Below are 21,820 nucleotides of genomic sequence, written 5' to 3' on the forward strand. Positions count from 1 at the left end.
TTTGGAGAAGCTGCAATCACAGCAGGATGTGTGTGAATCTCTGCAAGCTTATGAATGTTCATTTGCTGATCTCAATGTGGTAACTGTTCTCAGTAGTGAATTTAAACCTGAGGTGCTCCTGTTAAAAGGTTTTGTTTTAAGTCTTATGGATGTTAAAAGGAAAGCTCAAGGATTACTTAGTGCTGTATTCTTTGGGGGTTGTATTTGAATTGATGGCTGCTAAGATGTTCACTATGTTTTAAAAAGGTTAACTTGAGTTCATAGAATAAACATTGTTTTTCTTTAAAAAAAATACTTTTCCATTTCTGCTGAACCACATCTGTAGAGTGGGCCGTGTGCTCCCCATACCACAATCTATTAAAAGTTGTGGGTCAGGTGAACTCCATGATACACTTTGGGGTTCTCTAAAACCCTGGCCCATAACAATGGCCAGTTTTTTAAAAAGGCTGTACCTTATTAATTTATGATATAATACTACCGTTCTTGTAAACCAACATGTTATCCAATTAATTGTGAACAAGGTGGGTGGGTGATGTATAGAGTTTTTCCATGGGCACATTTTCATAAGTGTCTCACAGGCCAAATATATTGTCCTATTTGCATTTTCTTGTTTCATGTTCAACTCTTTAAACAACAACGATAACAACAGAGCAATATTTGCCTAAAGGTAGCATTTTAAAAATATATTTTTATTAGAGCTTTCCATTTTTACAAATAATGCAATAGAGCTTCAAAGCTGGTACAGTATAGCATAAATGCTCTGTGTACATAAATACAGAAAAAGAGAAGACCAACACAGTTGGCTCAGCGTAACCATTAAACCTGGTACCTCTGTTTATATGGGGAATGGATAAATTAGGAGGAACTTCTTCACCCAAAGGGTTGTGAATCTCTGGAATTCCTTGCCCAGTGAAGCAGTTGAGGCTCCTTCTTTAAACGTTTTTAAGAAAAAGATAGATACCTTTCTAAAGAATAAAGGGATTCGGGGATATGGTGTACGGGCCGGAGAGTAGAGCTGAGTCCACAAAGATCAGCCATGATCTCATTGAATGGCGGAACAGGCTCGAGGGGCCAGATGGCCTACCCCTGTTCCTAGTTCTTATGAGATGGGGGAGAAGATGATAGAGCCACGAAAACATGATAAAATGGTGCACGCCTTCACTTGTAGCGATTGCACATACAGCCAAAGACAATTGAAGAAAAGATTGCTGTACACCCGTTGAGGTGTGCATCAATGCATACCTCCCCCAACTTCAATTATACCAGAGTCACCAGTGATACATGATGATCTTTTTCTCAGATATGAGACCTACCTATACCTCTGCTGGTGCCAGTTAATGATTCTTTAACCCCAAAATAAAGAAATACAAAAATAATCCGCAAAGACATTAGTTCTAAGGGGGTATTTTACATATAACCACAAGATGCAACACTTCCCCAAAATCTGGTACAGTACAGAGTGATCGTTATTCCACATGCAAATATTCATAGATTACTAAACATTGTAATCGTGGTCAGATGGCATATGAAAGAATATAAGGATAGTAGCATGAGGTATCACTCAGGAGGCTTCTTTTTTAAAAAATATATATATTTTATTACATTTTTCAAACAAAAATATTTCCGTTTTTACAACTCAACAAGAGATTATACATTAACTAGTAGATCGCATTATTTAAATAATATAGTGAACTTACAACAAAAACTAAAAAGAAAAAACAAATAGCAAAAACACAGAATAGTGCTCTCCCCCCCCCCCCCCCCCCCCCCCCCTTCCTGGGTTGCTGCTGCTGTCATTTCTATCTTTTCATTATCGTTCCGCGAGATAGTCAAGGAACGGTTGCCACCGCCTGGAGAACCCCTGAGCCGATCCTCTCAACACAAATTTTATTCGTTCCAATCCTATGAACCCTGCCATGTCGTTTATCCAGGCCTCCACGCCCGGGGGTTTCGCTTCCTTCCACATGAGCAGAATCCTACGCCGGGCTACTAGGGACGCAAAGGCCAAAATATCGGCCCCTTTCGCCTCCTGCACTCCCGGCTCTTCTGCAACCCCAGATATAGCTAACCCCCAGCCTGGCTTGACCCGGATCTTCACCACCTTTGAAATTACCCTTGCCACACCCGCCCAGAACTCCTGCAGTGTCGGACACGACCAGAACATGTGTGTGTGGTTCGCCGAGCTTGCTGAGCGCCTCCCACACCTGTCCTCGACCCCGAAAAACCTGCTCAGTCTTGCTCCTGTCATATGTGCTCTATGTAGAACCTTAAATTGAATCAGGCTAAGCCTGGCACACGAGGACGAGGAATTTACCCTACTTGGGGCATCCGCCCAAAGCCCCCCCTCAATCTCTTCCCCCAGCTCGTCTTCCCATTTTCCCTTCAGCTCCTCTATCATCGCCTCCCCCTCGTCCCTCATCTCCCGGTATATTTCGGACACTTTGCCCTCTCCAACCCATGCCCCCGAAATCACTCTATCTTGGATCCCCTGCGTCGGGAGCTGTGGAAATTCCCTCACCTGTTGCCTTGTAAATGCCCTCACTTGCATATATCTGAAGGCGTTCCCTGGGGGCAACTTATATTTTTCTTCTAGCGCTCCCAGACTTGCAAACGTCCCGTCTATATACAGGTCCCTCAGCTTCCTAATTCCTGCTCGATGCCAACACTGGAACCCCCCATCCATCCTCCCTGGGACAAACCTGTGGTTATTCCTTATCGGGGACCACACCGAGGCACCCGTCACTCCCCTATGTCACCTCCACTGCCCCCAGATCCTCAAGGTTGCCACCACCACTGGGTTTGTGGTGTACCTTTTCGGGGAGAGCGGCAGCGGCGCCGTCACCAGCGCTTTTAGGCTCGTTCCCTTACAGGACGCCATCTCCAGCTTCATCCACGCTGCTCCCTCTTCCTCCCTTATCCACTTACAGACCATCGACACATTGGCGGCCCAATAGTAGTCGCTCAGACTCGGCAGCGCCAGTCCCCCTCTGTCCCTACTGCGCTGCAGGAACCCCTCTTTACTCTCGGGGTCTTTCCTGCCCACACAAAGCTCGTAATGCTCCATCTATTTTTTAAAAAAGGCCTTTGTGATCAGAATGGGGAGGCACTGAAACACGAAAAGAAACCTCGGGAGGACCACCATTTTAACTGCCTGCACTCTGCCCGCCAGCGACAGTGGCACCATATCCCACCTCTTAAAGTCCTCCTCCATCTGCTCCATCAGTCGCGTCAGGTTAAGTCTATGCAGGGTTCCCCAGTTCCTGGCCACCTGGAGCCCCAGGTATCCGAAGTTCCTTTCCACTCTCCTCAGCGGCAGAGCATCTATTCCCCTACCCTGTTCCCCGGGGTGCATTACAAAAAGCTCGCTCTTCCCCATATTTAGTTTATATCCCGAGAACTCTCCAAACTCCCTAAGTATCTGTATTACTTCTGGCATCCCCTCTACCAGGTCCGCAACGTATAGCAGTAGATCATCCGCGTAGAGCGACACTGTGTTCCTCTCCCCCTCTAAGTACCCCCCTCCACTTCTTAGAATCCCTCAGTGCTATGGCCAGTGGTTCAATTGCCAACACGAACAGTAACGGGGACAGGGGACACCCTTGTCTTGTACCCCTATGTAGCCGAAAATACCCCGATCTTTGCCGGTTTGTGACTACGCTTGCCATCGGGGCCCCATATAAGAGTCTGACCCATCTAATAAACCCCTCACTGAACCCAAACCTCTTCAGCACCTCCCACAGATAGTCCCACTCCACCCTATCGAATGCCTTCTCTGCATCCATTGCCGCCACTATCTCTGCCTCCCCCTCCGGTGGGGGCGTCATCATCACCCCCAGCAACCTTCGTACATTAACATTCAGTTGTCTCCCCTTTACAAACCCTGTCTGATCGTCATGCACCACCCCTGGGACGCAATCCTCTATCCTTGTCGCCATCACTTTGGCCAGCAGTTTGGCATCTACATTTAGGAGTGAGATAGGCCTGTATGACCCGCATTGCAGCGGGTCTTTATCTCGTTTCAGGATTAGCGATATCGTCGCCTCCGACATTGTCGGGGGTAGCATTCCCCTTTCCTTAGCCTCATTAAAGGTTCTCGCCAAAAGCGGGGCCAACAGATCCATATACTTCCTGTAGAATTCCACCGGAAACCTGTCTGGTCCCGGGGCCTTCCCTGCCTGCATGTTCCCCAGTCCTTTAATCACCTCATCCACCTCGATTGGCGCTCCCAGACCTGCCACCTCCTGCCCCTTCACCTTCGGGAACCTTAGCTGGTCCAGAAAGTGTAGCATTCCTTCTTTTCCCCCCGGGGGTTGGGACTTATATAGCCTCTCATAAAAGGTCTTGAACACCTCGTTCACTTTCCCTGCTCTCTGCTCCATATTTCCTGTTTCGTCCCTAACTCCCCCGATCTCTCTCGCCGCCGTCCTCTTCCGAAGTTGGTGGGCCAACTGCCGGCTCGCCTTTTCCCCATACTCGTATTGCATCCCCTGTGCCTTCCTCCACTGTGCCTCTGCCTTTCCTGTGGTCAGCAGGTCAAACTCAGTCTGTAGTCTTCGTCTTTCTCTGTATAGCGCTTCATCTGGGGCCGCCGCATATTTTTTATCCACCCTTAAAATTTCCCCCACTAATCTCTCTCTTTCTTTGCCCTCTTGTTTCCCCTTGTGGGCTCTGATGGAGATCAGCTCTCTAACCACCGCCTTCAGCGCTTCCCCATACTACCCCTACCTGAACCTCCCCATCGTCGTTGACCTCCAGGTATCGCTCAATACACCCCCTCACCCTTCCGCAGACCCCCTCGTCCGCCAGTAGTCCCATATCTAGTCGCCAGAGTGGGCGCTGCTCCCTTTCCTCTCCTAGTTCCAGATCCACCCAATGCGGGGCGTGGTCTGAAACAGCTATGGCCGAGTACTCCGTTCCTGCCACCTTCGGGATCAGTGCCCTTCCCAAAACGAAAAAGTCTATCCTGGAGTATACCTTATGGACGTGGGAGAAGAAAGAAATCTTTAGCCATCGGCCTGGCGAATCTCCACGGATCCACTCCCCCCATTTGTTCCATAAATCCCTTAAGCACCTTGGCCGCTGCCGGCCTTCTCCCGGTCCTGGATCTGGACCGGTCCAGCCCTGGATCCAGCACTGTTTAAAATTTCCCCCCCCCATTATCAAATTTACCACCTCCAGGTCCGGGATACGTCCCAGCATTCGCTTCATGAATCCCGCGTCATCCCAGTTCGGGGCATATACATTCACCAGCACAACCGCCTCTCCCTGCAGTCTGCCACTCGCCATCACATATCTGCCCCCACTGTCCACCACTATATTCTTAGCCTCGAATGATACACATTTCCCCACCAATATTGCCACCCCTCTGTTTTTCGCGTCCAACCCTGAGTGGAATACCTGTCCCACCCATCCTTTTCTTAGTCTAACCTGATCCGCCACCTTCAGGTGCGTCTCCTGGAGCATGACTACGTCCGCCTTCAGTCTCTTTGTGCGCAAGCACCCGTGCCCTCTTAATCGGCCCATTTTAAGCCTCTCACATTCCACGTGATCAGCCGGATTGGGGGGCCATTCAGCCCCCCCCCCCCCCACCCCCTCGTCGACTAGCCATCCCCTTTTTTAGGCCATCTCCTCATCCAGGTCCCGCGCACCCGTCTGTCCCCCAGGCAGCGCCTTCCCGCTCCGACCACCTCATCTCTTACCAGCTCCCCCTTGCACTCAGCAGCAGCAACCCAGTTAATTCCCCCCCCCCCCCCCCTCTAGCTTGGTTACTCCCCCCATATTGCTTCCGGAAGTCAGCTAACTCTGGCTGACCTCGGCTTCCCCTGTTCACTCTTTGACCTCCCTGCGTGTGGGGCTCCCTTCCTTCCTGCGCCCGTTTTCCCGCTATAATTTCCATAGCGCGGGAAAAATACCCGCGCTTTCCTCTCGGCCCCGCCCCCTATGGCGCAGTTCCCTCATTCCCCTTCCCTGTCCCTTTTCCCAACGGCGCCCACATTTCTTCGTGTCCCCCCCCCCCCCCCCCCCCCCCCCCCCCCCCCCATCGGGGGGGAGAAAACATTCCCCGTCCAACATTGCTGTACAATAGCCCTCCCCTTTCCCCACTTTACATTTCTGTACCACCACCTCGCTGCTTCTCTCCAAGCATCAAACTCTCAAATCTAGTCCAGTTTCTCCTCTTGGATGAATGTCCATGCCTCATCCGCCGTCTCGAAGTAGTGGTGCTTTCCCTGGTGCGTGACCCACAATCGCGCTGGCTGCAGCATCCCAAATTTTATTTCTTCCTATGGAGCACCGCCTTGGCCCGGTTAAAGCTCGCCCTCCTTTTCGCCACCTCCGCACTCCAGTCCTGATACACACGCATCACTGCATTCTCCCATTTGCTACTCTGTGCTTTCTTGGCCCAGCTCAGGACCATCTCTCTGTCCCTGTAGCGATGGAACTTCACCACTATTGCTCTTGGTGTTTCACCTGCCTTTGGTCTTCTCACGAGGACCCGGTACACTCCCTCCACTTCCAGGGGGCCCGTTGGGGCCTCAGCTCCCATTAGTGTGTGGAGCATCACGCTCACATAAGCCCCAACATCAGCTCCCTCTGCTCCTTCGGGGAGACCTAGAATCCGTAGGTTTTTCCTCCTCGAGCTGTTCTCCAGGGCTTCCAGCCTTTCTATGCACCTCTTGTGTAGTGCCTTGTGTGTCTCCGTTTTTACCACCAGGCCCTGTATCTCATCTTCTTTTTCGGCTGCCTTTGCCTTCACTCCACGGAGCTCCATCGCCTGGACCTTTTGTGTTTCCTTCAGTCCCTCGATTGCCAGTAGCATCGGCGCCAGCACCTCTTTCTTGAGCTCCTCCACACATCGTCGGAGAAACTCCTGCTGGTCCGGGCCCCATACCATCTGGGCTCCATCCGCCGCCATCTTGCTTCTCCCTTCTCTTCTCTGCCGCTGCTCCAAAAGATCCTTCGCAATCTGGCCACTACCGCCGCTCCTTTCCATACACACCCGGGGGGACTCCTTCCTTCGTCACCCCACACTGGGTTAGGTCGAAAAAAAATTACGTTGGGGCTCCCGATAAGAGCCCAAAAGTCCGTTGGAACGGGAGCTGCCGAAACGTGCGGCTTAGCAGTGCATCACCGCAACCTGAAGTCCCACTCAGGAGGCTTCTTGTATAACAAAGTGGTTTAGTGGAAACAACAATGAAGTTTAATTTATATATAGGCACAGAGTTATATTATACAAGTCTTTATTCCTTGACTCCCGGGTCCACAATGCCCAGACCCCTGCTCTCAGGGCCTCGTGCTTATTTCCCTCATTGGTTGGGCTTTGTATGCCCTCATGTGCTGGGTCCTGAGTGGGTCACATGCCCTGCGAAATGCTGCCCCTTAAAAGAGGCCATGCTATCACAGATACCAAAAAGAGCAGGGCATATCAGGATAAAACCAGAAACCTATGGCCCTATGGTGCATGTCTTCCTCCATTAGGCAAAACCTAACTCCGCCTCACAGGACTACCAAGGAATAAAAGGATGCCCAGGAGAACGGGAAAAAAGGATGCCGCCAAAGGTACAAGACGTGCCTTGACACTGTACACTCTCGTATACAGGAGCCAGTATATCAAGAATACTTGAGCCATGCCAAGACTCACTACACAGCATACCTCACTCTTCTGCAACCAAATCAAATGCGCTGTACAGGCCCAGCCACACTGGTAATCTTAAACCATTTTCCACCAATGAAACCCCAGTGGCAAGAAGAATCATCAAGACACCATCAAAGCTCCCTCGACAAAATGAGGGAAACCTTCTGGAATTAAATATAACAAACCAGAGCCTGTATCAGCGCCTTGCCTACCCTGGTAAAGAAAGGAAACCGCAGAAAGAGAGGAACACCAGGATTAGCCAACAGACGTCAGCCAAGGTTTTACATTGTACACTTTAGCAAAAATGATACCAGGGACAGAACGGCACAACCTCATAAGGAACACTGGGTGAAATTCTCCATTTGGGAGACTAAGGGCAGGATTCTCTGGTCGGCAACGCAAAAATCATGTTTGGCGATCGGCTGGAGAATGCCCTGGACCAATCCCAGGCCTCGAAGACCGGATACAGTGTGCTCTATCGGTTTCGAAATGCCCAGCCTTCAAATCAAGGTTGTGAAAGCATGGCAACCAGTTCTCAATTCATCCCAGCATCCCTCGGGAGACTGGGCACATGAGGGTGGCACGTGGTGCAGTGGTTAGCACTGGGACTATGGCGCTGAGGACCCGGTTCGAACCCCAGCCCTGGGTCACTGTCCGCGTGGAGTTTGCACATTCTCCCTGTGTCTGCGTGGGTTTCACCCCACAACCCAAAGATGTGCAGGTTAGGTGGATTGGCCATGCTAAATTACCCCTTAATTGGAAAAAAATATAATAATTGGGTACTCTAAATTTATTAAAAAATAAAGGAGGCTGGGCGCATGGATACTCCTTCGCCGGCCACATCTCCCTGCATTAGCCAGGATGTTCAACATACAATGTAGCAGGATTTTCAAAGGCTGAAGGTGAGCCCCCACTGAGGGGGGGGGCTCACCTTCATGGAGCACATCGACTGGCAAGATTCTCTTCTCAGCTTCATCCATTCTCTTTAGAATATCTCACAGTTCATCAATGTGAGCACCAATAATCTGTGCCGGGGAGCCAAGACTGTCGCCCATAACTTCACTCACAATGGCAGCCATCATCTCTATGCCAAAAGCATTGCTCAAGCGTCGGCCTGCTAACAGCCACTGTGAACCGGGTCCCAACACAGCTGCCTCCGACAGACTCAATCAAACGCCCGGGTCCAATCGGCTCCCTCAATCAAACCAGGATTTCCTCGACTTAACTCGGTCTCCCATCACCAAAATTTAACCAGGAACATAGCGGAGATCATATACACCAGGATCAAATAATAATGGGTTGCGCATCAGGATTTTAAAAAAAGGGATTAAAAGATGAGTAGTGCCAGAGCTTGCGAAAATCCAGTTGCTCCTTGCACTTGCATCACGTGACCTCACGGTAGCATTTATAAAAAATAAAAATAAAAGTTTTCTTCCTGTCCTGATGGTGATGGTAGCATGAGGGATATGTAGCCATGCAATTACTGAATGTGGTTGAAAACAATTCTGGTGTTGCGGCTGATGGCCACAGTGCCTCATGGATGCCCAGCTTTGAACTGCTAGATCTCTTAATTTATTCCATTTAGCAAGGTGGTAGTTCCACACAACAACAAATGGCATCCTCCGTGTGAAGATGGGACTGGGTGTCTAGGGCTGTGTCAGTGGTCACAGCCACCATGGACAGATGCATCTGCGACAGGCAGATTATTAAGAGGAAGTCTGAATGTTTATCTCTCTCCACCTGCAGCAGGCCCAACCTGGCAGATATGTTGTTGACTGAGCTTGACAGCTCAGTCAGTATTGATGCTACTGAGGCAATGTTGGTGCTGGCCATACAAGTCCCCCATCAAGAGAATATTCTATCCCCTTGCATTTTTCCCCCTCTTCTTCCTTTTCCTTCCTCACCTTCGAGGAGAAGATTTCATGGAATGTAATTTTGGCGGGGGAGGGGGGTTGGCGGTGCAGGATAGAAACTTGATTTAAAATGATTAGAAAAGTAAAAATTGTAGAAGAGCAGCTTTTTTAGAATGAATGAAATTGGCATTGGTTTTCAACTGATGAATTCCGCATGAAACAGCCGGAAGATCTTGCCTTATGTTTACAAAAAAAATCAAAGATAACACCTTGTATTTAATGGATTTAATTTTTTTTAGTAAAGTAACACAGATTATGAACAATGCGATGTCTAAATGATGTAAACAAAGTGCGGGGTTGATTGAAGCATACTATTCAGAAGTTATGAGGTTATAGATGCAAGATTAAATGTAAGAGATTTAGAAAAGAAAGCAGAAGAAACACTTTCGCACAAGTATGCAGCTTTGGACTTCATCTGAATTAGTGGTTGAGGAAGATACTAAGTCTAGATTAGATAGGATAGATTATTAAAGTTAATATGTTGAAATATAGGAACAGAGTGGTTGAATGTGGTTAGAACTAGTTTGCAGGGTAAACACAGACATGAACTGGTAGGCCACAACATGAGTACAACTAAACACACAATGTTGTTGCATCATTCTTTTCACTGACTTGTTTATTTACAAAATTTTCTGCTTTTTAATGAAACCAAATATTGTATGGATAAGGCAGGGTGGGTGAGATGAAGCAAGCAAGGATTAAACAAGGTGTTGGACAGAATATCACAATAGCAAATCCTGTTTATTTTAATTTTTAAATTCATTTACGGAATGTAGGTGTCGCTGGTTAGGCCAGCATTTATTGGCCATCCCTAGTTGCCCTTCAGAAGGTGGTGGTGAGTTGCCTTCTTGAGCCGCTGCAGTCCTTGATATATAGGTACACCCACTATGCTGTTAGGGAGAGAGTTCCAGGATGTTGCCCCAGCAAGTCAGGGTGGTGAGTGACTTTGGGAACCTCCAGGTTGTGGGGTTCCCAGGTATCTGCTGCTCTTGACCTTCTAGATGGTAGTGGCCATGGGTTTTGATGGTATTGTCTAAGGAACCTTGTGAGTTACTGCAGTGCATCCTGTAAATGGTACACACGGCTGCCACTGTTTGTCGGCAATGGAGGGTTTGAATGTTTGTGGAAGGGGGAGCAATCAAGTGGGCTGCTTTGTCCTGGATAGTGCGAGCTTCTTGAGTTGTTGGAGCTGCACTCTTCCAGGCAAGTGGAGAGTGTTCCATTTCACTCCTGACTTGAAGATGATTAAGATAACAGGAAAGACTAAATTAATGAATAGTTGAGTCTTCAAATGGAAGAACTGAGGGGACATTTACAGAAGTAACCTGGATGCTAAGCACTTTCAGAAAAGTAATTATTGAACATGCGTTTTAGATTACTTATGCTAATAGAGTGAAGAAGTTTAATGTGAAACTAAGAAAAGAACAGTTTGGGCAGCACGGTGGTGCAGTGGCTTAGCCCTGTTGTCTCACAGCGCCAAGGTCCCAGGTTCGATCCCGGCTCTGGGTCACTGTCCATGTGGAGTTTGCACATACTCCCCGTGTCTGCGTGGGTTTCGCCCCCACAAACCAAAAGATGTGCAGGGTAGGTGAATTGGTCACACTAAAATTGCCCCTTATTGGAAAAAATGAATTGGGCACTCTAAATTAAAAAAGAAAGAACAGTTTCGTTCTGGTTTCAGGAGAGCTATAAGAATGCCTATTAGCTTATTTTCTTATTTGAGTTTTATCAAAGCCAGCCATCTTTCCATTGAAAAGAATGCAGTGCCAACCAGGGTAGATATTTGGAAGATAAAAAGAATGAAGAAAGATGTGTAGGTTTCGTGAAGATTATAAAGATGGGGGTGGAACAGTACCGTTGTAGCTTTGAAGGTAGTAGCAAGGATTTATGATAGAGGGAAACAAAGGATAATGCCCACCAAAAGGACCAATAACAAAAGTATGGATCAGAATTTGAGCAATAGAGAGGCTATAATAGGGTGGAGGTAGGGAAAAGGTAGTTTGGTGATGAAGCAGATGTGGGATTTGATGCTTAACTCCAAATTAAACAGGCCTTAATCAAATACATTTTGATAAATGTTCATAAAATGTTTGTATTGTGCCCATTCTATTATTGAGATTCCTTGAAACTTTACCTTTGATGTACTTCCTTTTAAACATGAGTAAAATATTGAATATTTTATTTTATCAGAATCTTCTGGAAAAATCTGCTGAAAGAGAAACCCATCAGGAATATGCACTTGCAATGATTCAGTGCAAAGTCCTTAAACAATTGGAGAACCTTGAACAGCAGAAATATGATGATGAAGACATTGCTGATGACATCAAATTCCTCTTGGAAAAGCTTGGAGAGAGTGTCCAAGATCTCAGGTTAGTTATAATGGTACTTCGTATTTATCGGTGACCAAAGGTCTGATGCAAAGTAGTTGTTGCTAAAAATGGTTGAATTAGACAGTCATGTAATTATTATTATTTGTGGTGTGTCTTCATTGTGGGCTGACATATTTAAATACTTTGCAAAATAACTATTCAACTGTCATACCAGAGCTGTTATTAGTAAGTCACTATAAATGGAGAAGGTGTTGAATTCAGGAATGTATCAACTTTCCATTTTAAGTAATGCCTTTCCTTAAGCTCGGTATAAGAATTTTGGGCTTTATAAATAGAAGTGTAGAGTATAAAAACAAGGAAGTTGTGATGAACTTTTATGGAACCTAGGTTGGACCTCAACTGGAATATTTACCCAATTCTGGGCATTGTGAACTGAACTTTTTAGGAAGGAATGTGAAAGCTTCAGAGAGGGTGCCGAAAAATATTTTTGAGAATGGTTTCAAGGATGAGGGCATTGATCTACATGGATAGATTGGAGAAGCTGGAGCTGTTCTAGGCAAAGAGATGATTGAGAGGGGATTTGACCGAAGTACTCAAAGTCATGAGTCTGGACAGAGTAAATAGAGAGAAGCTGTTCCTGTTGGTGGAAGGACACTGATTTACGATGGTCGGCAAAAGAATAAGCAGTGATGTGAAGAAAAATTTGATTCCATAGTGAGTAGTTAGGATCTGGAATGCACTACCTGAGAGTGGTGGAGGCAGCTACAATCAGCTTTCAAAAGGGAATTGGAGCAGTACCTTAGAGAAAATTTGTAGGACTGGGGTGAAAAGGCAGATGTATGAGACTGAGTGCACTTGCAGAAATCCGGTATGGTCACGACAGGCCTAATCGTCTCCTTTCTGCTATAACCATTCAGTGGCTACCACAAGAAGGAGCCCTGTAAAACCTCAATTTCCTCTTAACTAGAGAGCTTCTTGTGTATTTTCTCAGTTTTTCCTCATAGCTCATTTACAAAATTCTGAGGAAAAGTAATTCTTGTGAGGCCTTGTTAACAAAGCAAACAGCTAAGTTTTAATCTGCTAACCCACTAGAATTGTATACAAGGTGACCACAATGCATGGGTAAATCTGACACCGCAACCTGCAAATCCTCACTGTTGTGGTTCTTGAGAAGGCAAGTTTTGGAACAGAGTTTTTGATTGTCTTATTACAGACAATTGCTCGAAAGGCAATGACAAATGGAAGTATTCTCTCAAATCTACCACATTTGCACCATGCTCCTAAAATCTCTATATTTAAAAAGAACAAAATTACCTTTTTGGCCTTATTTTTAAGTTAGTAGTAAGAAGGTAGCCAGCTGATTTGTGCAATTAGTTGAAATCTCTGGTAAAGTAAAGGCTGATTAAAATTTCTGAACATTTTTAATCTTACCCTTGAAGCATTTTATTGTATTCTTGTTCATACTTGGTTATTGGTCAGTCATCAGGTTCGAATTGGAAAGATGCACACACTGGAAAATCTGCAGTTTTGAGATCACTGACTTAACATGTAAACGTTTAAAAGGTTTCCAACTTAAATCATTTCAAATATTAAAAATGTTATACTTTATAGAATTGTTCATTTTGGATTACATTTTCCTTGCATTTAGAGGGATAGAATTGCATAGTAGAGGAGAACTTGTATTGAACCTTGGTTGGATACCAGAAATGTGAGGTTATGTCTATCAGAAAAGGATGTCCAGGCTGGGTCTCTTACTCTTGAAAAGGGAAGACTGCTTGATGCCTTTTTAAACTTTAAACTTTGAAATATTTTGCTAGAGTAGACAACAGTGTTTCCACCATAGGGAAGAGTAAAACTAGATGCTGTCATTGTAAGATTGTTATCATGAAATAGAGCAGAGAATTCAACAGCAGCTTGTATTTATATAGCACCTCAAAATACTGTTCAGAAGTGAGATAAAGTAAAATTTAACACAACTATATAAGGAAATATTAGGGCAGCTGACTAAAAGCTTGGGGGGGGGGGGGGGGGGGGGGAGATACGTGAAAAGTTCTTGTGTGAGTAACAGCAAACCGAGTTTTACGCTGGAATTCGGCTGGATTCTCCGGCCCTGCTGCAGTGAATGGAGTTTTGGCTGAGCACCAAATTCCCTTGATCTCGCTGGCAGAAGCTCAACCTTGGATGACCTTGAGTGGGAGACTAATCAGGAGAGCATTGGGATAGTCAAGTGTGGAGGCAACAAAGGCAGTGGTGAGGATTCCAGCAGCAGATGAATTGAGGCAGGTGTGGAGTTGGGTCATGTTACAGAAGTGGAAATCAGTTGTCTTTAACGGATGCAGATATGTAATTGGAAGCCCATCTCAAAGTTAAATTGTAACACTCTGGCTGAAAGCAGTCTGATTCAAAAGAGATGCATTGGTGGCTAGGGAGCCATCTTTTTTTTTGCAGTTTAGAACACCCAATTGTTTATTTCCAATTAAGGGGCAATTTAGCGTGGCCAATCCACTTAACCTACACATCTTTAGGTTGTGGGCGTGAAACCCACGCAGACACTGGAAGAATGTGCAAACTCCACACGGAAGTGACCCAGGGCCGGGATCGAACCCGGGTCCTTAGCGGCACAGGCAGCAGTGCCAGTCACTACCACCCTCCTAGGAAGCCATCTCGACAGTGATTTCAGTCTTCGTAATATTCAGGCTACAGGGATGGGGCGGAGGAGTGTGCCCAGTTAGAGTGCTCTTTCGGAGGGTCGGTGCAGACTAAATGGGCCAAAAGTCCTCCTGCATTGTAGGATTCTATGATTAGGAGTGGCACCGTAGTTAGCACTGCTGCCTCACAGCTCCAGGGACTCGAGTTCAATATCCGCCTTGGGTGACTGTGTGGAGTTTGCACATTAAAAAAAATAATTGTACCCTTTTTATTTACCGTGGGCAGCACGGGAGCACAGTGGTTAGCACAGTTGCTTCACAGCTCCAGGGTCCCAGGTTCGATTTCCGGCTTGGGGCACTGTTTGTGCGGAGTCGGCACGTTCTCCCCTTGTGGGTTTCCTCCGGGTGCTCCGGTTTCCTCCCACAGTCCAAAGATGTGCAGGTTAGGTAGATTGGTGATGCAAAATTGCCCCGTAGTGTCCAAAAATGATTAGTTTGGGTTACGGGGATAGGGTGGAGGTATGGGCTTGGGTAGGGTGCTCTTTCCAAGGGTTGGTGCAGACTCGATGGGCTGAATGGCCTCCTTCTGCACTGGAGATTCTATGATAATACAGTGGTTTACCACATTCACCCCCTGTTAAAAAAAGAATCCAGCGGGGGTGAAGTGGAAGGGTTGAATTAGAGATCGAATCTGTCCGGGGCTTTGACCTTCCGCTGTGATCGCCTCAGTCCCGGCTCTGGTGAGGACACTGGTGTCAGATGAAGTGTTGAGGCCTGCGTGTCGTCTTCCGGATAAGTAGCAACAGAGGGAGACGGTGTAGAGTCGTGAGTAGCAACGGAGGGAGACAGTGTAGAGTTGGGGGTAGTGGTGATGGTCACTGGGGAACCTGCGGGTGCCAAGTCCCGAAGGGAGACTGTGACCTCCTGCCCATCATGGTGTGCCACGTAGGCATATTGGGGGTTAGCATGGAGGAGAAGGACCCGTTCGACCAGGGGATCCGACTTGTGACTCCTCGCATGCTTCCGGAGGAGGACGGGCCCTGGAACCGTCATACAGGATGGAAGCGAGACCCCTGAGGTGGACTTCCTGGGGAAGACGAACATTCTCTCGTGAGGTGTCGCACTGGTAGCGATACACAGGAGCGACCGGATGGAGTGGAGCGCATTGGGAAGGACCTCTGCCAGCAGGAGACGGGAAGACTTCTAGACCGTAGGGCAAGAAGGACGGCTTTCCAGACCGTCGCGCTCTCCCTCTCCACCTGTCGGTGATCTCCGGGGGTTGTAGCTGGTAGTCCTGCTTGAGGCGATGCCCTTGCTAAGCAGGAACCGACGCAGCCCATCACTCATGAAGGAGGAACCCCAATCGCTATGGATGTAAGTGGGGAAGCCGAACAAGGTGAAGAGGCCGTGCAGGCCCTGATGACTGTGGCAGAGGTCATGTCAGGGCACGGGATGGTGAAAGGGAAACGTGAGTACTCATCAACGATGTTGAGAAAGTACATATTACGGTCAGTGGAGGGGAGGGGCCTGATTTGAATTCGATGCTGAGTCGCTCAAAGGGGCAGGAGGAGGCCTTTACCAGGTGTACTCTGTCCAGTCGATAGAAGTGCGGTTTGCACTCCGCGCAGACCTGGCAGTCCCATGGTCCTGACCTCTTCGATGGAGTAAGGCAGGTTGCAGGCCTTGATAAAATGAAAAAAACGGGTGACAGAGGTCATTGTGGAGGGCCCGAAGTCGGTCTACTTGTGCGCTGGCACATGTACCGCATGATATGGCATCTGAGGGCTCATTGAGCTTCCCAGGTCGATACAAGATATAATTATAGGTGGAGAGTTCGATCCTCCACCTTAGGATCTTGTCATCCTTGATCTTGCCCCGCTGTGTATTATTGAACATGAAGGCAACCGACCGTTGGTCAGTGAGGAGAGTGAATCGCCTGCCGACCAGGTAATGCCTTCAATGTCGCACAGCTTCCACAATGGCCTGGGCTTCCTTTCCGACGGAGGAGTGTCGAATTTCGGAGCCCTGGATGGTGCGGGAGAAGAAAGCCACGGGCCTGCCCGCCTGGTTGAGGGTAGTGGCCAGTGAAAAGTCAGACGCATCTCTCTCCACCTGGAACGGGATGGACTCGTCTACTGCGTGCATCGCGGCTTTGGCAATATCTGTTTTGATGCGGTTGAAGGCCAGGCGGGCCTCAGCCGTCAGGGGAAAAATGGTGGATTTAATGAGTGGGCGGGCCTTGTCTGCATAATTGGGGACCCACTGGGCATAATAGGAAAAGAACTCCAGGCATCTCTTCAGGGCATTGGGCCAGTGAGGGAGTGGAAGTTCCAGGCGCGCATGCGGTCGAGATCGGGCCCTACGACTCCGTTTTCCACAACGTAGCCAAGGATGGCGAGGCGGGTTGTGCGGAAAACGCATTTCTCCTTATTGTATGTGAGGTTAAGGAGCTTGGCGGTGTGGAGGAAATGTTGGAGGTTAGCATCATGATCCTGCTGGTCATGGCCGCAGATGGTGACATTATCCAGATACGGGAACGTGGCCCGCAGCCCGTACTGGTCAACCATTCGGTCCATCTCACGTTGGAAGACCGAGATGCCGAATGGTTGACCAGTTGGTGATGCCGAAGGGGACCCTGAGGAAGTGGTAGAGGCAGCTATCTGCCTCGAAGGCAGTGTATTGGCGGTCCTCCGGGTGGATAGGGAGCTGGTGGTACGCGGACTTCAAGTCAACAGTGGAGAAGACTCTGTACTGTGCAATCTGATTGACTATGTCAGATATGCGGGGGAGAGGGTACGCATCGAGCTGCGTGTACCGGTTGATCGTCTGACTGTAGTCGATGACCATCCGGTGCTTCTCCCCCAGTTTTGACGACCACCACTTGGGCTCTCCAGGGGCTAGTACTGGCCTCTATGATCCCTTCCCGCAGGAGTCGCTGGACCTCCGATCTGATAAAGGCCTTTTCCATGTCATAATATGCACTCATGTTCATAATGAGATACAGACAGGCAGTGATGGACAAATACAGGAACCAATCACCACACACAATACAGAACAAGCAATCACCAGACAGGACAGTACAGGGTACATTACCAGTATAAAACACACAAGGCCTCTTCGTACTGGTAATAGCTGTAGCCACAGTCAGGGTGCAATCTACAGTCAGCACCTACTACACATGGCGCAGAGCAAGTCTGGGCAAGCCAGACCAAGATTAGCAAGCTTAGATTAATAGAGTGTTGACCCACAGCGAACTGTGTACATTACTCGGCAAGTTCAATAAAGCAGTGTAGAACCATCTACAGCGTTGGAAGCCTGTTTTCAAGTGATACTGCATCGAGTTGCAGTTAATGTTAATCCAACATATATAACACATCATGGTACCAGGAAACTATTAACTCTTAACGGACCTACCTCGTGTAAATCTGAAACGACCAGAAAGCAAGTAGCAAACAGCCAGCGGTATGGAAAAGATCCAAGCCCCTCCGCAGCTCCGGATCTTCGGCAACCTCGGTGCCAACTGGAGGGTCTTCAGACAGAAGTTTCTCCTGCATCTCGCGGCATCCGACCTTGAGGAAGCATCAGATGCCAGGAATATCACGCTGCTCCTGTCGACGGCGTGGGATCAGGCCATCCACATCTTTAACTCGCTCACGTTTGCCCAAGGAGAAGATAAAGCAAAGTTCCAGACCATTCTGGAAAAATTCGACAGCCACTAGTGAAGTCGAGGTGAATGAGAGCTTTGAACAGTACATCTTCCAACACAGGCTTCAGGTTAAGGACGAACCTTTTCACTCCTTTTTGACCCATCTCTGCACCTTAGCGCAGTCCTGTAACTATGACTCGACTGCTGATTCCATGATCCGGGATCAGATCATTTTCGAGGTCCATTCCAACTCTCTGTGGGAGCAGCTCCTTAAAATCAAACGTATGACCCTCCCGATCGCCATCGAAACGTGCACTGTCCATGAACATGCCAGAAATCGCTACTCCCACATCAAGGCGGCAGAAACGGTAAAACTAGCCTCCCACGAGGCAGAAAGTGTACAGGCCATCGCTAGGCTGCAGGGCCTGAGCATTGAGGAGAGTGGCCGTTTTGCGAGTTCGTGGCCGTTTCGCGGGCTTTCCACGGGGCCCCGCACAAACGCACCGCGACCGGGAGGGCAATGTGGCCGAAAACCCTACTGCGCATGTGCGAACATCAGCCGACCGCACTGCGAAGGCGCACGGAACGCACTGACGTCGGCGTCATGATGTGCCAGAATTGTGACTCCGCCCATTTAAAGCGGCAATGCCCAGCCAAAGGAAGGCAATGTCTACAATGTGGAAAGCCTGGGCATTATGTGGCCTCATGCAGATCCACTCCACCGGTCAAAAGCCAGCGATCCCAGCTGCAACGCAGACCTGTCCACTGCATACAGCAAAGCATGCAGGATTCCGATCCCGAAAGCTCAACGGATCCAAATGATGACTGCCTCGAGTCTCCATATCAGGTGGGCATTATCACCACACGTGGGAATGTCTCCTCCAGCCATGCAAAGTGCCTCTCAATCCTAAGTGTGGATTCAGGTGACGAATGGCGCGCTGTCGTTAGTGAATCAGTGCAGAATCCAATTCAAACTGGACACTGGTGCGTCTGCAAACCTCTTATCCCGGGCAGACCTCGACAGCATCCGAGACCTACCCAAAGTTCTTCCGCCAGCCTGCCAGCTCCTTGATTTCAATGGCAATGCCATAGCTGCTAGTGGATCGTGTCATCTAGTTGTATCCCACAAGGCAATCACAGCGACGTTAAGATTCGAGATTGTCAGGCCTGACAAGGCATTGTTGCTCAGTGCCCGTGCATGTAAACTCCTTCATCTGGTACAGCGAATCCATGCCATGTCCTCTGCACCTCCGACTGCCTCATCTCATGTGAATCTACAGGCTGACATAGACGACATCCTCACGTAATAACCCGATGTGTTCGATAGGATGGGCACACTCCCGTATCGCTACAAAATCCTACTCAAGCCGGATGCCACCCCAGTCATTCATGCACCACGCCGGGTGCCGACTTTTCTAAAGGATTGTTTAAAAGCGCAGCTGCAAGAGCTCCAAAGCCAGGGCATCATTTCAAGGGTCACTGAACCAACAGACTGTGTCAGCTCCATGGTCTGCGTGAAGAAGCCCTCGGACGAAATACAAATCTGTATCGATCACAAAGACCTCAATCGCAACATCATGAGGGAGCACTACCCGATCCCGAAGAGGGAAGAATTAACCTCACATGGCACTCGCCAAATTCTTTACCAAGCTGGACGCCTCACGTGGTTTCTGGCAGATACAACTGGACGACTCCAGCAGGAAGCTCTGCATGTTTAACACTCCGTTCGACAGGTACTGTTACAACCGCATGCCTTTCGGTATCATTTCAGCCACCAAAGTTATTCACCGCATAATGGAGCAAATGATGGAGGGCATTGAGGGTGTGCAAGCCTATGTGGATGACGTGATAATCTGGTCCACGACCCCCGAGGAGCACATAGATCGGCTCAAACAGGTCTTTAAAAGGGTCCATGAGAATGGCCTCAAGCTAAACCGGGCCAAATGCTCATCAATCAATCATCAATCAAATTTCTGGGTGATCAAATATCCCAGCAGGGTGTGCAACCTGATTCCGACAAAGTAATGGCAATCAATGTCATGAAGATCCCAGAGGACAAAAAGGTGGTACTATGCTTCTTGGGGATGGTGAATTTTTTGGGAAAATTCATTCCTAACATGGCATCTCACACCACAGCTCTCCGGCATCTAGTAAAAAAGACCACAGTATTCCAGTGGACACCAACAGATCAGGCGGAGTGGATGGAGCTTAAGGCAAAGCTCACCACAGCCTCAGTCCTGGCGTTCTTTAACCTGACCAAGGAAACGAAAATATCCGCGGACGCAAGCCAGGACGACATTGGTGTGGTGCTCCTCCAGAAAGATGACTCCTCGTTCTGGGCTCCAGTGGCATGCGCATCCAGGGCCATGACTCCGGCCGAGCAAAGGTACGCACAGATTGAAAAGGAGTGCCTGGGTCTCCATACAGGAATCGTTAAATTTCATGATTACGTATACGGTCTGCCAAAGTTCACGGTGGAAACAGACCACAAACCCTTAATCCACATCATCCAGAAGGATTTAAATGATATGACGCCACGGCTACAGTGCATTCTTCTGCGACTCCGCCGATATGTTTTCGACTTCGTCTCCACACCGGGCAAGGAGCTGATAATCGCAGATGCCCTATCCAGATCCATCACCACACCCTGCGAACATGTAGACGTTGTTCGCCAAATTGAGACACAGGTGCACCTGTGCGCCAGCAACGTGTCGTCCAGAAACGAGCAGAAACTGCCAAAGACCCTCTGCTGCAAAGGGTAATGCATTACCTCGCAAATGGGTGGCGCAAGGGGCCAGGATGATTTGACGGTTGTTGAAGGGATCATTCTGAAACTGGATCAAATTGTTATCCCCCATAACATGCAGGCCATGGTGCTCAAGCAGATCCATGAGGGTCACCTTGGAGTCGAGAAATGCCAATTCCGAGCTCGACAGGCAGTTTACTGGCCTGGGATCCGGCAGGACATCTCCAACATGGTCCTCAATTGCACCACATGCCAGAGATTCCAACCATCTCAGTCCAAGGAGACGCTCCAACAACATGAGCTCGTGACATCTCCGTGGTCCAAGGTGGGAATAGACCTCTTTCACGCAAATGGGCATGACTATGTACTTCTGATCAATTACTTTTAGAACTACCCAGAAGTTGTGAAGCTGTCGGACCTCGCGTCAAAATCAGTCAGCAAGGCCTGCAAGGAGACGTTTGCCAGGCACGGTACACCACTCACAGTGATGAGCGACAACGGTCCATGTTTCCACAGCCAAGAGTGGTCCAACTTTGCACAATCCTACCACTTCAAACATGTCACGTCCAGTCCCCCATTACCCGCAGTCAAACGGGAAGGTGGAAAAAGGGTCCACGTTGTCGAGCAGCTGCTCTGCAAGGCTGCAGACTCTGCATCTGATTTTAACCTTGCACTGTCGACTGGTCTGTCTCCGGCTCAACTATTCATGAATTGCAACCTGCGGACAACTGTTCCAGCCATCCATGTTCCAGATCTTGATCAGCTCACGGTGCGAAGAAAGATGCAGCGACTCGTGGACCAGCAGAAGATCACGTATGATGCTCATGCCACTGATTTGCCTGTGCTGGCTCCAGAAGATGTTGTTCGCATCAAGCTGCCTGAGGGAGGTTGGTCAGCCCCAGCT

General features: G+C 48.5%; 1 protein-coding gene across 3 annotated transcripts in view; it reads left to right on the plus strand.

Annotated features, from left to right (window-relative positions):
* Window positions 1-21,820, plus strand: part of atp6v1h (ATPase H+ transporting V1 subunit H) — a 155,707-nt gene that overhangs the window by 79,821 nt on the left and 54,066 nt on the right. For all 3 annotated transcript variants that reach the window (XM_072467771.1, XM_072467772.1, XM_072467770.1), the window contains one exon: window positions 11,737-11,915. In XM_072467771.1, the coding sequence (XP_072323872.1) occupies window positions 11,737-11,915 (179 nt within the window). The remainder of the gene's footprint in view (window positions 1-11,736; window positions 11,916-21,820) is intronic.

The sequence above is a fragment of the Scyliorhinus torazame genome, chromosome 11 (assembly GCF_047496885.1).
Source record: "Scyliorhinus torazame isolate Kashiwa2021f chromosome 11, sScyTor2.1, whole genome shotgun sequence".
Lineage (NCBI taxonomy): Eukaryota > Metazoa > Chordata > Chondrichthyes > Carcharhiniformes > Scyliorhinidae > Scyliorhinus > Scyliorhinus torazame.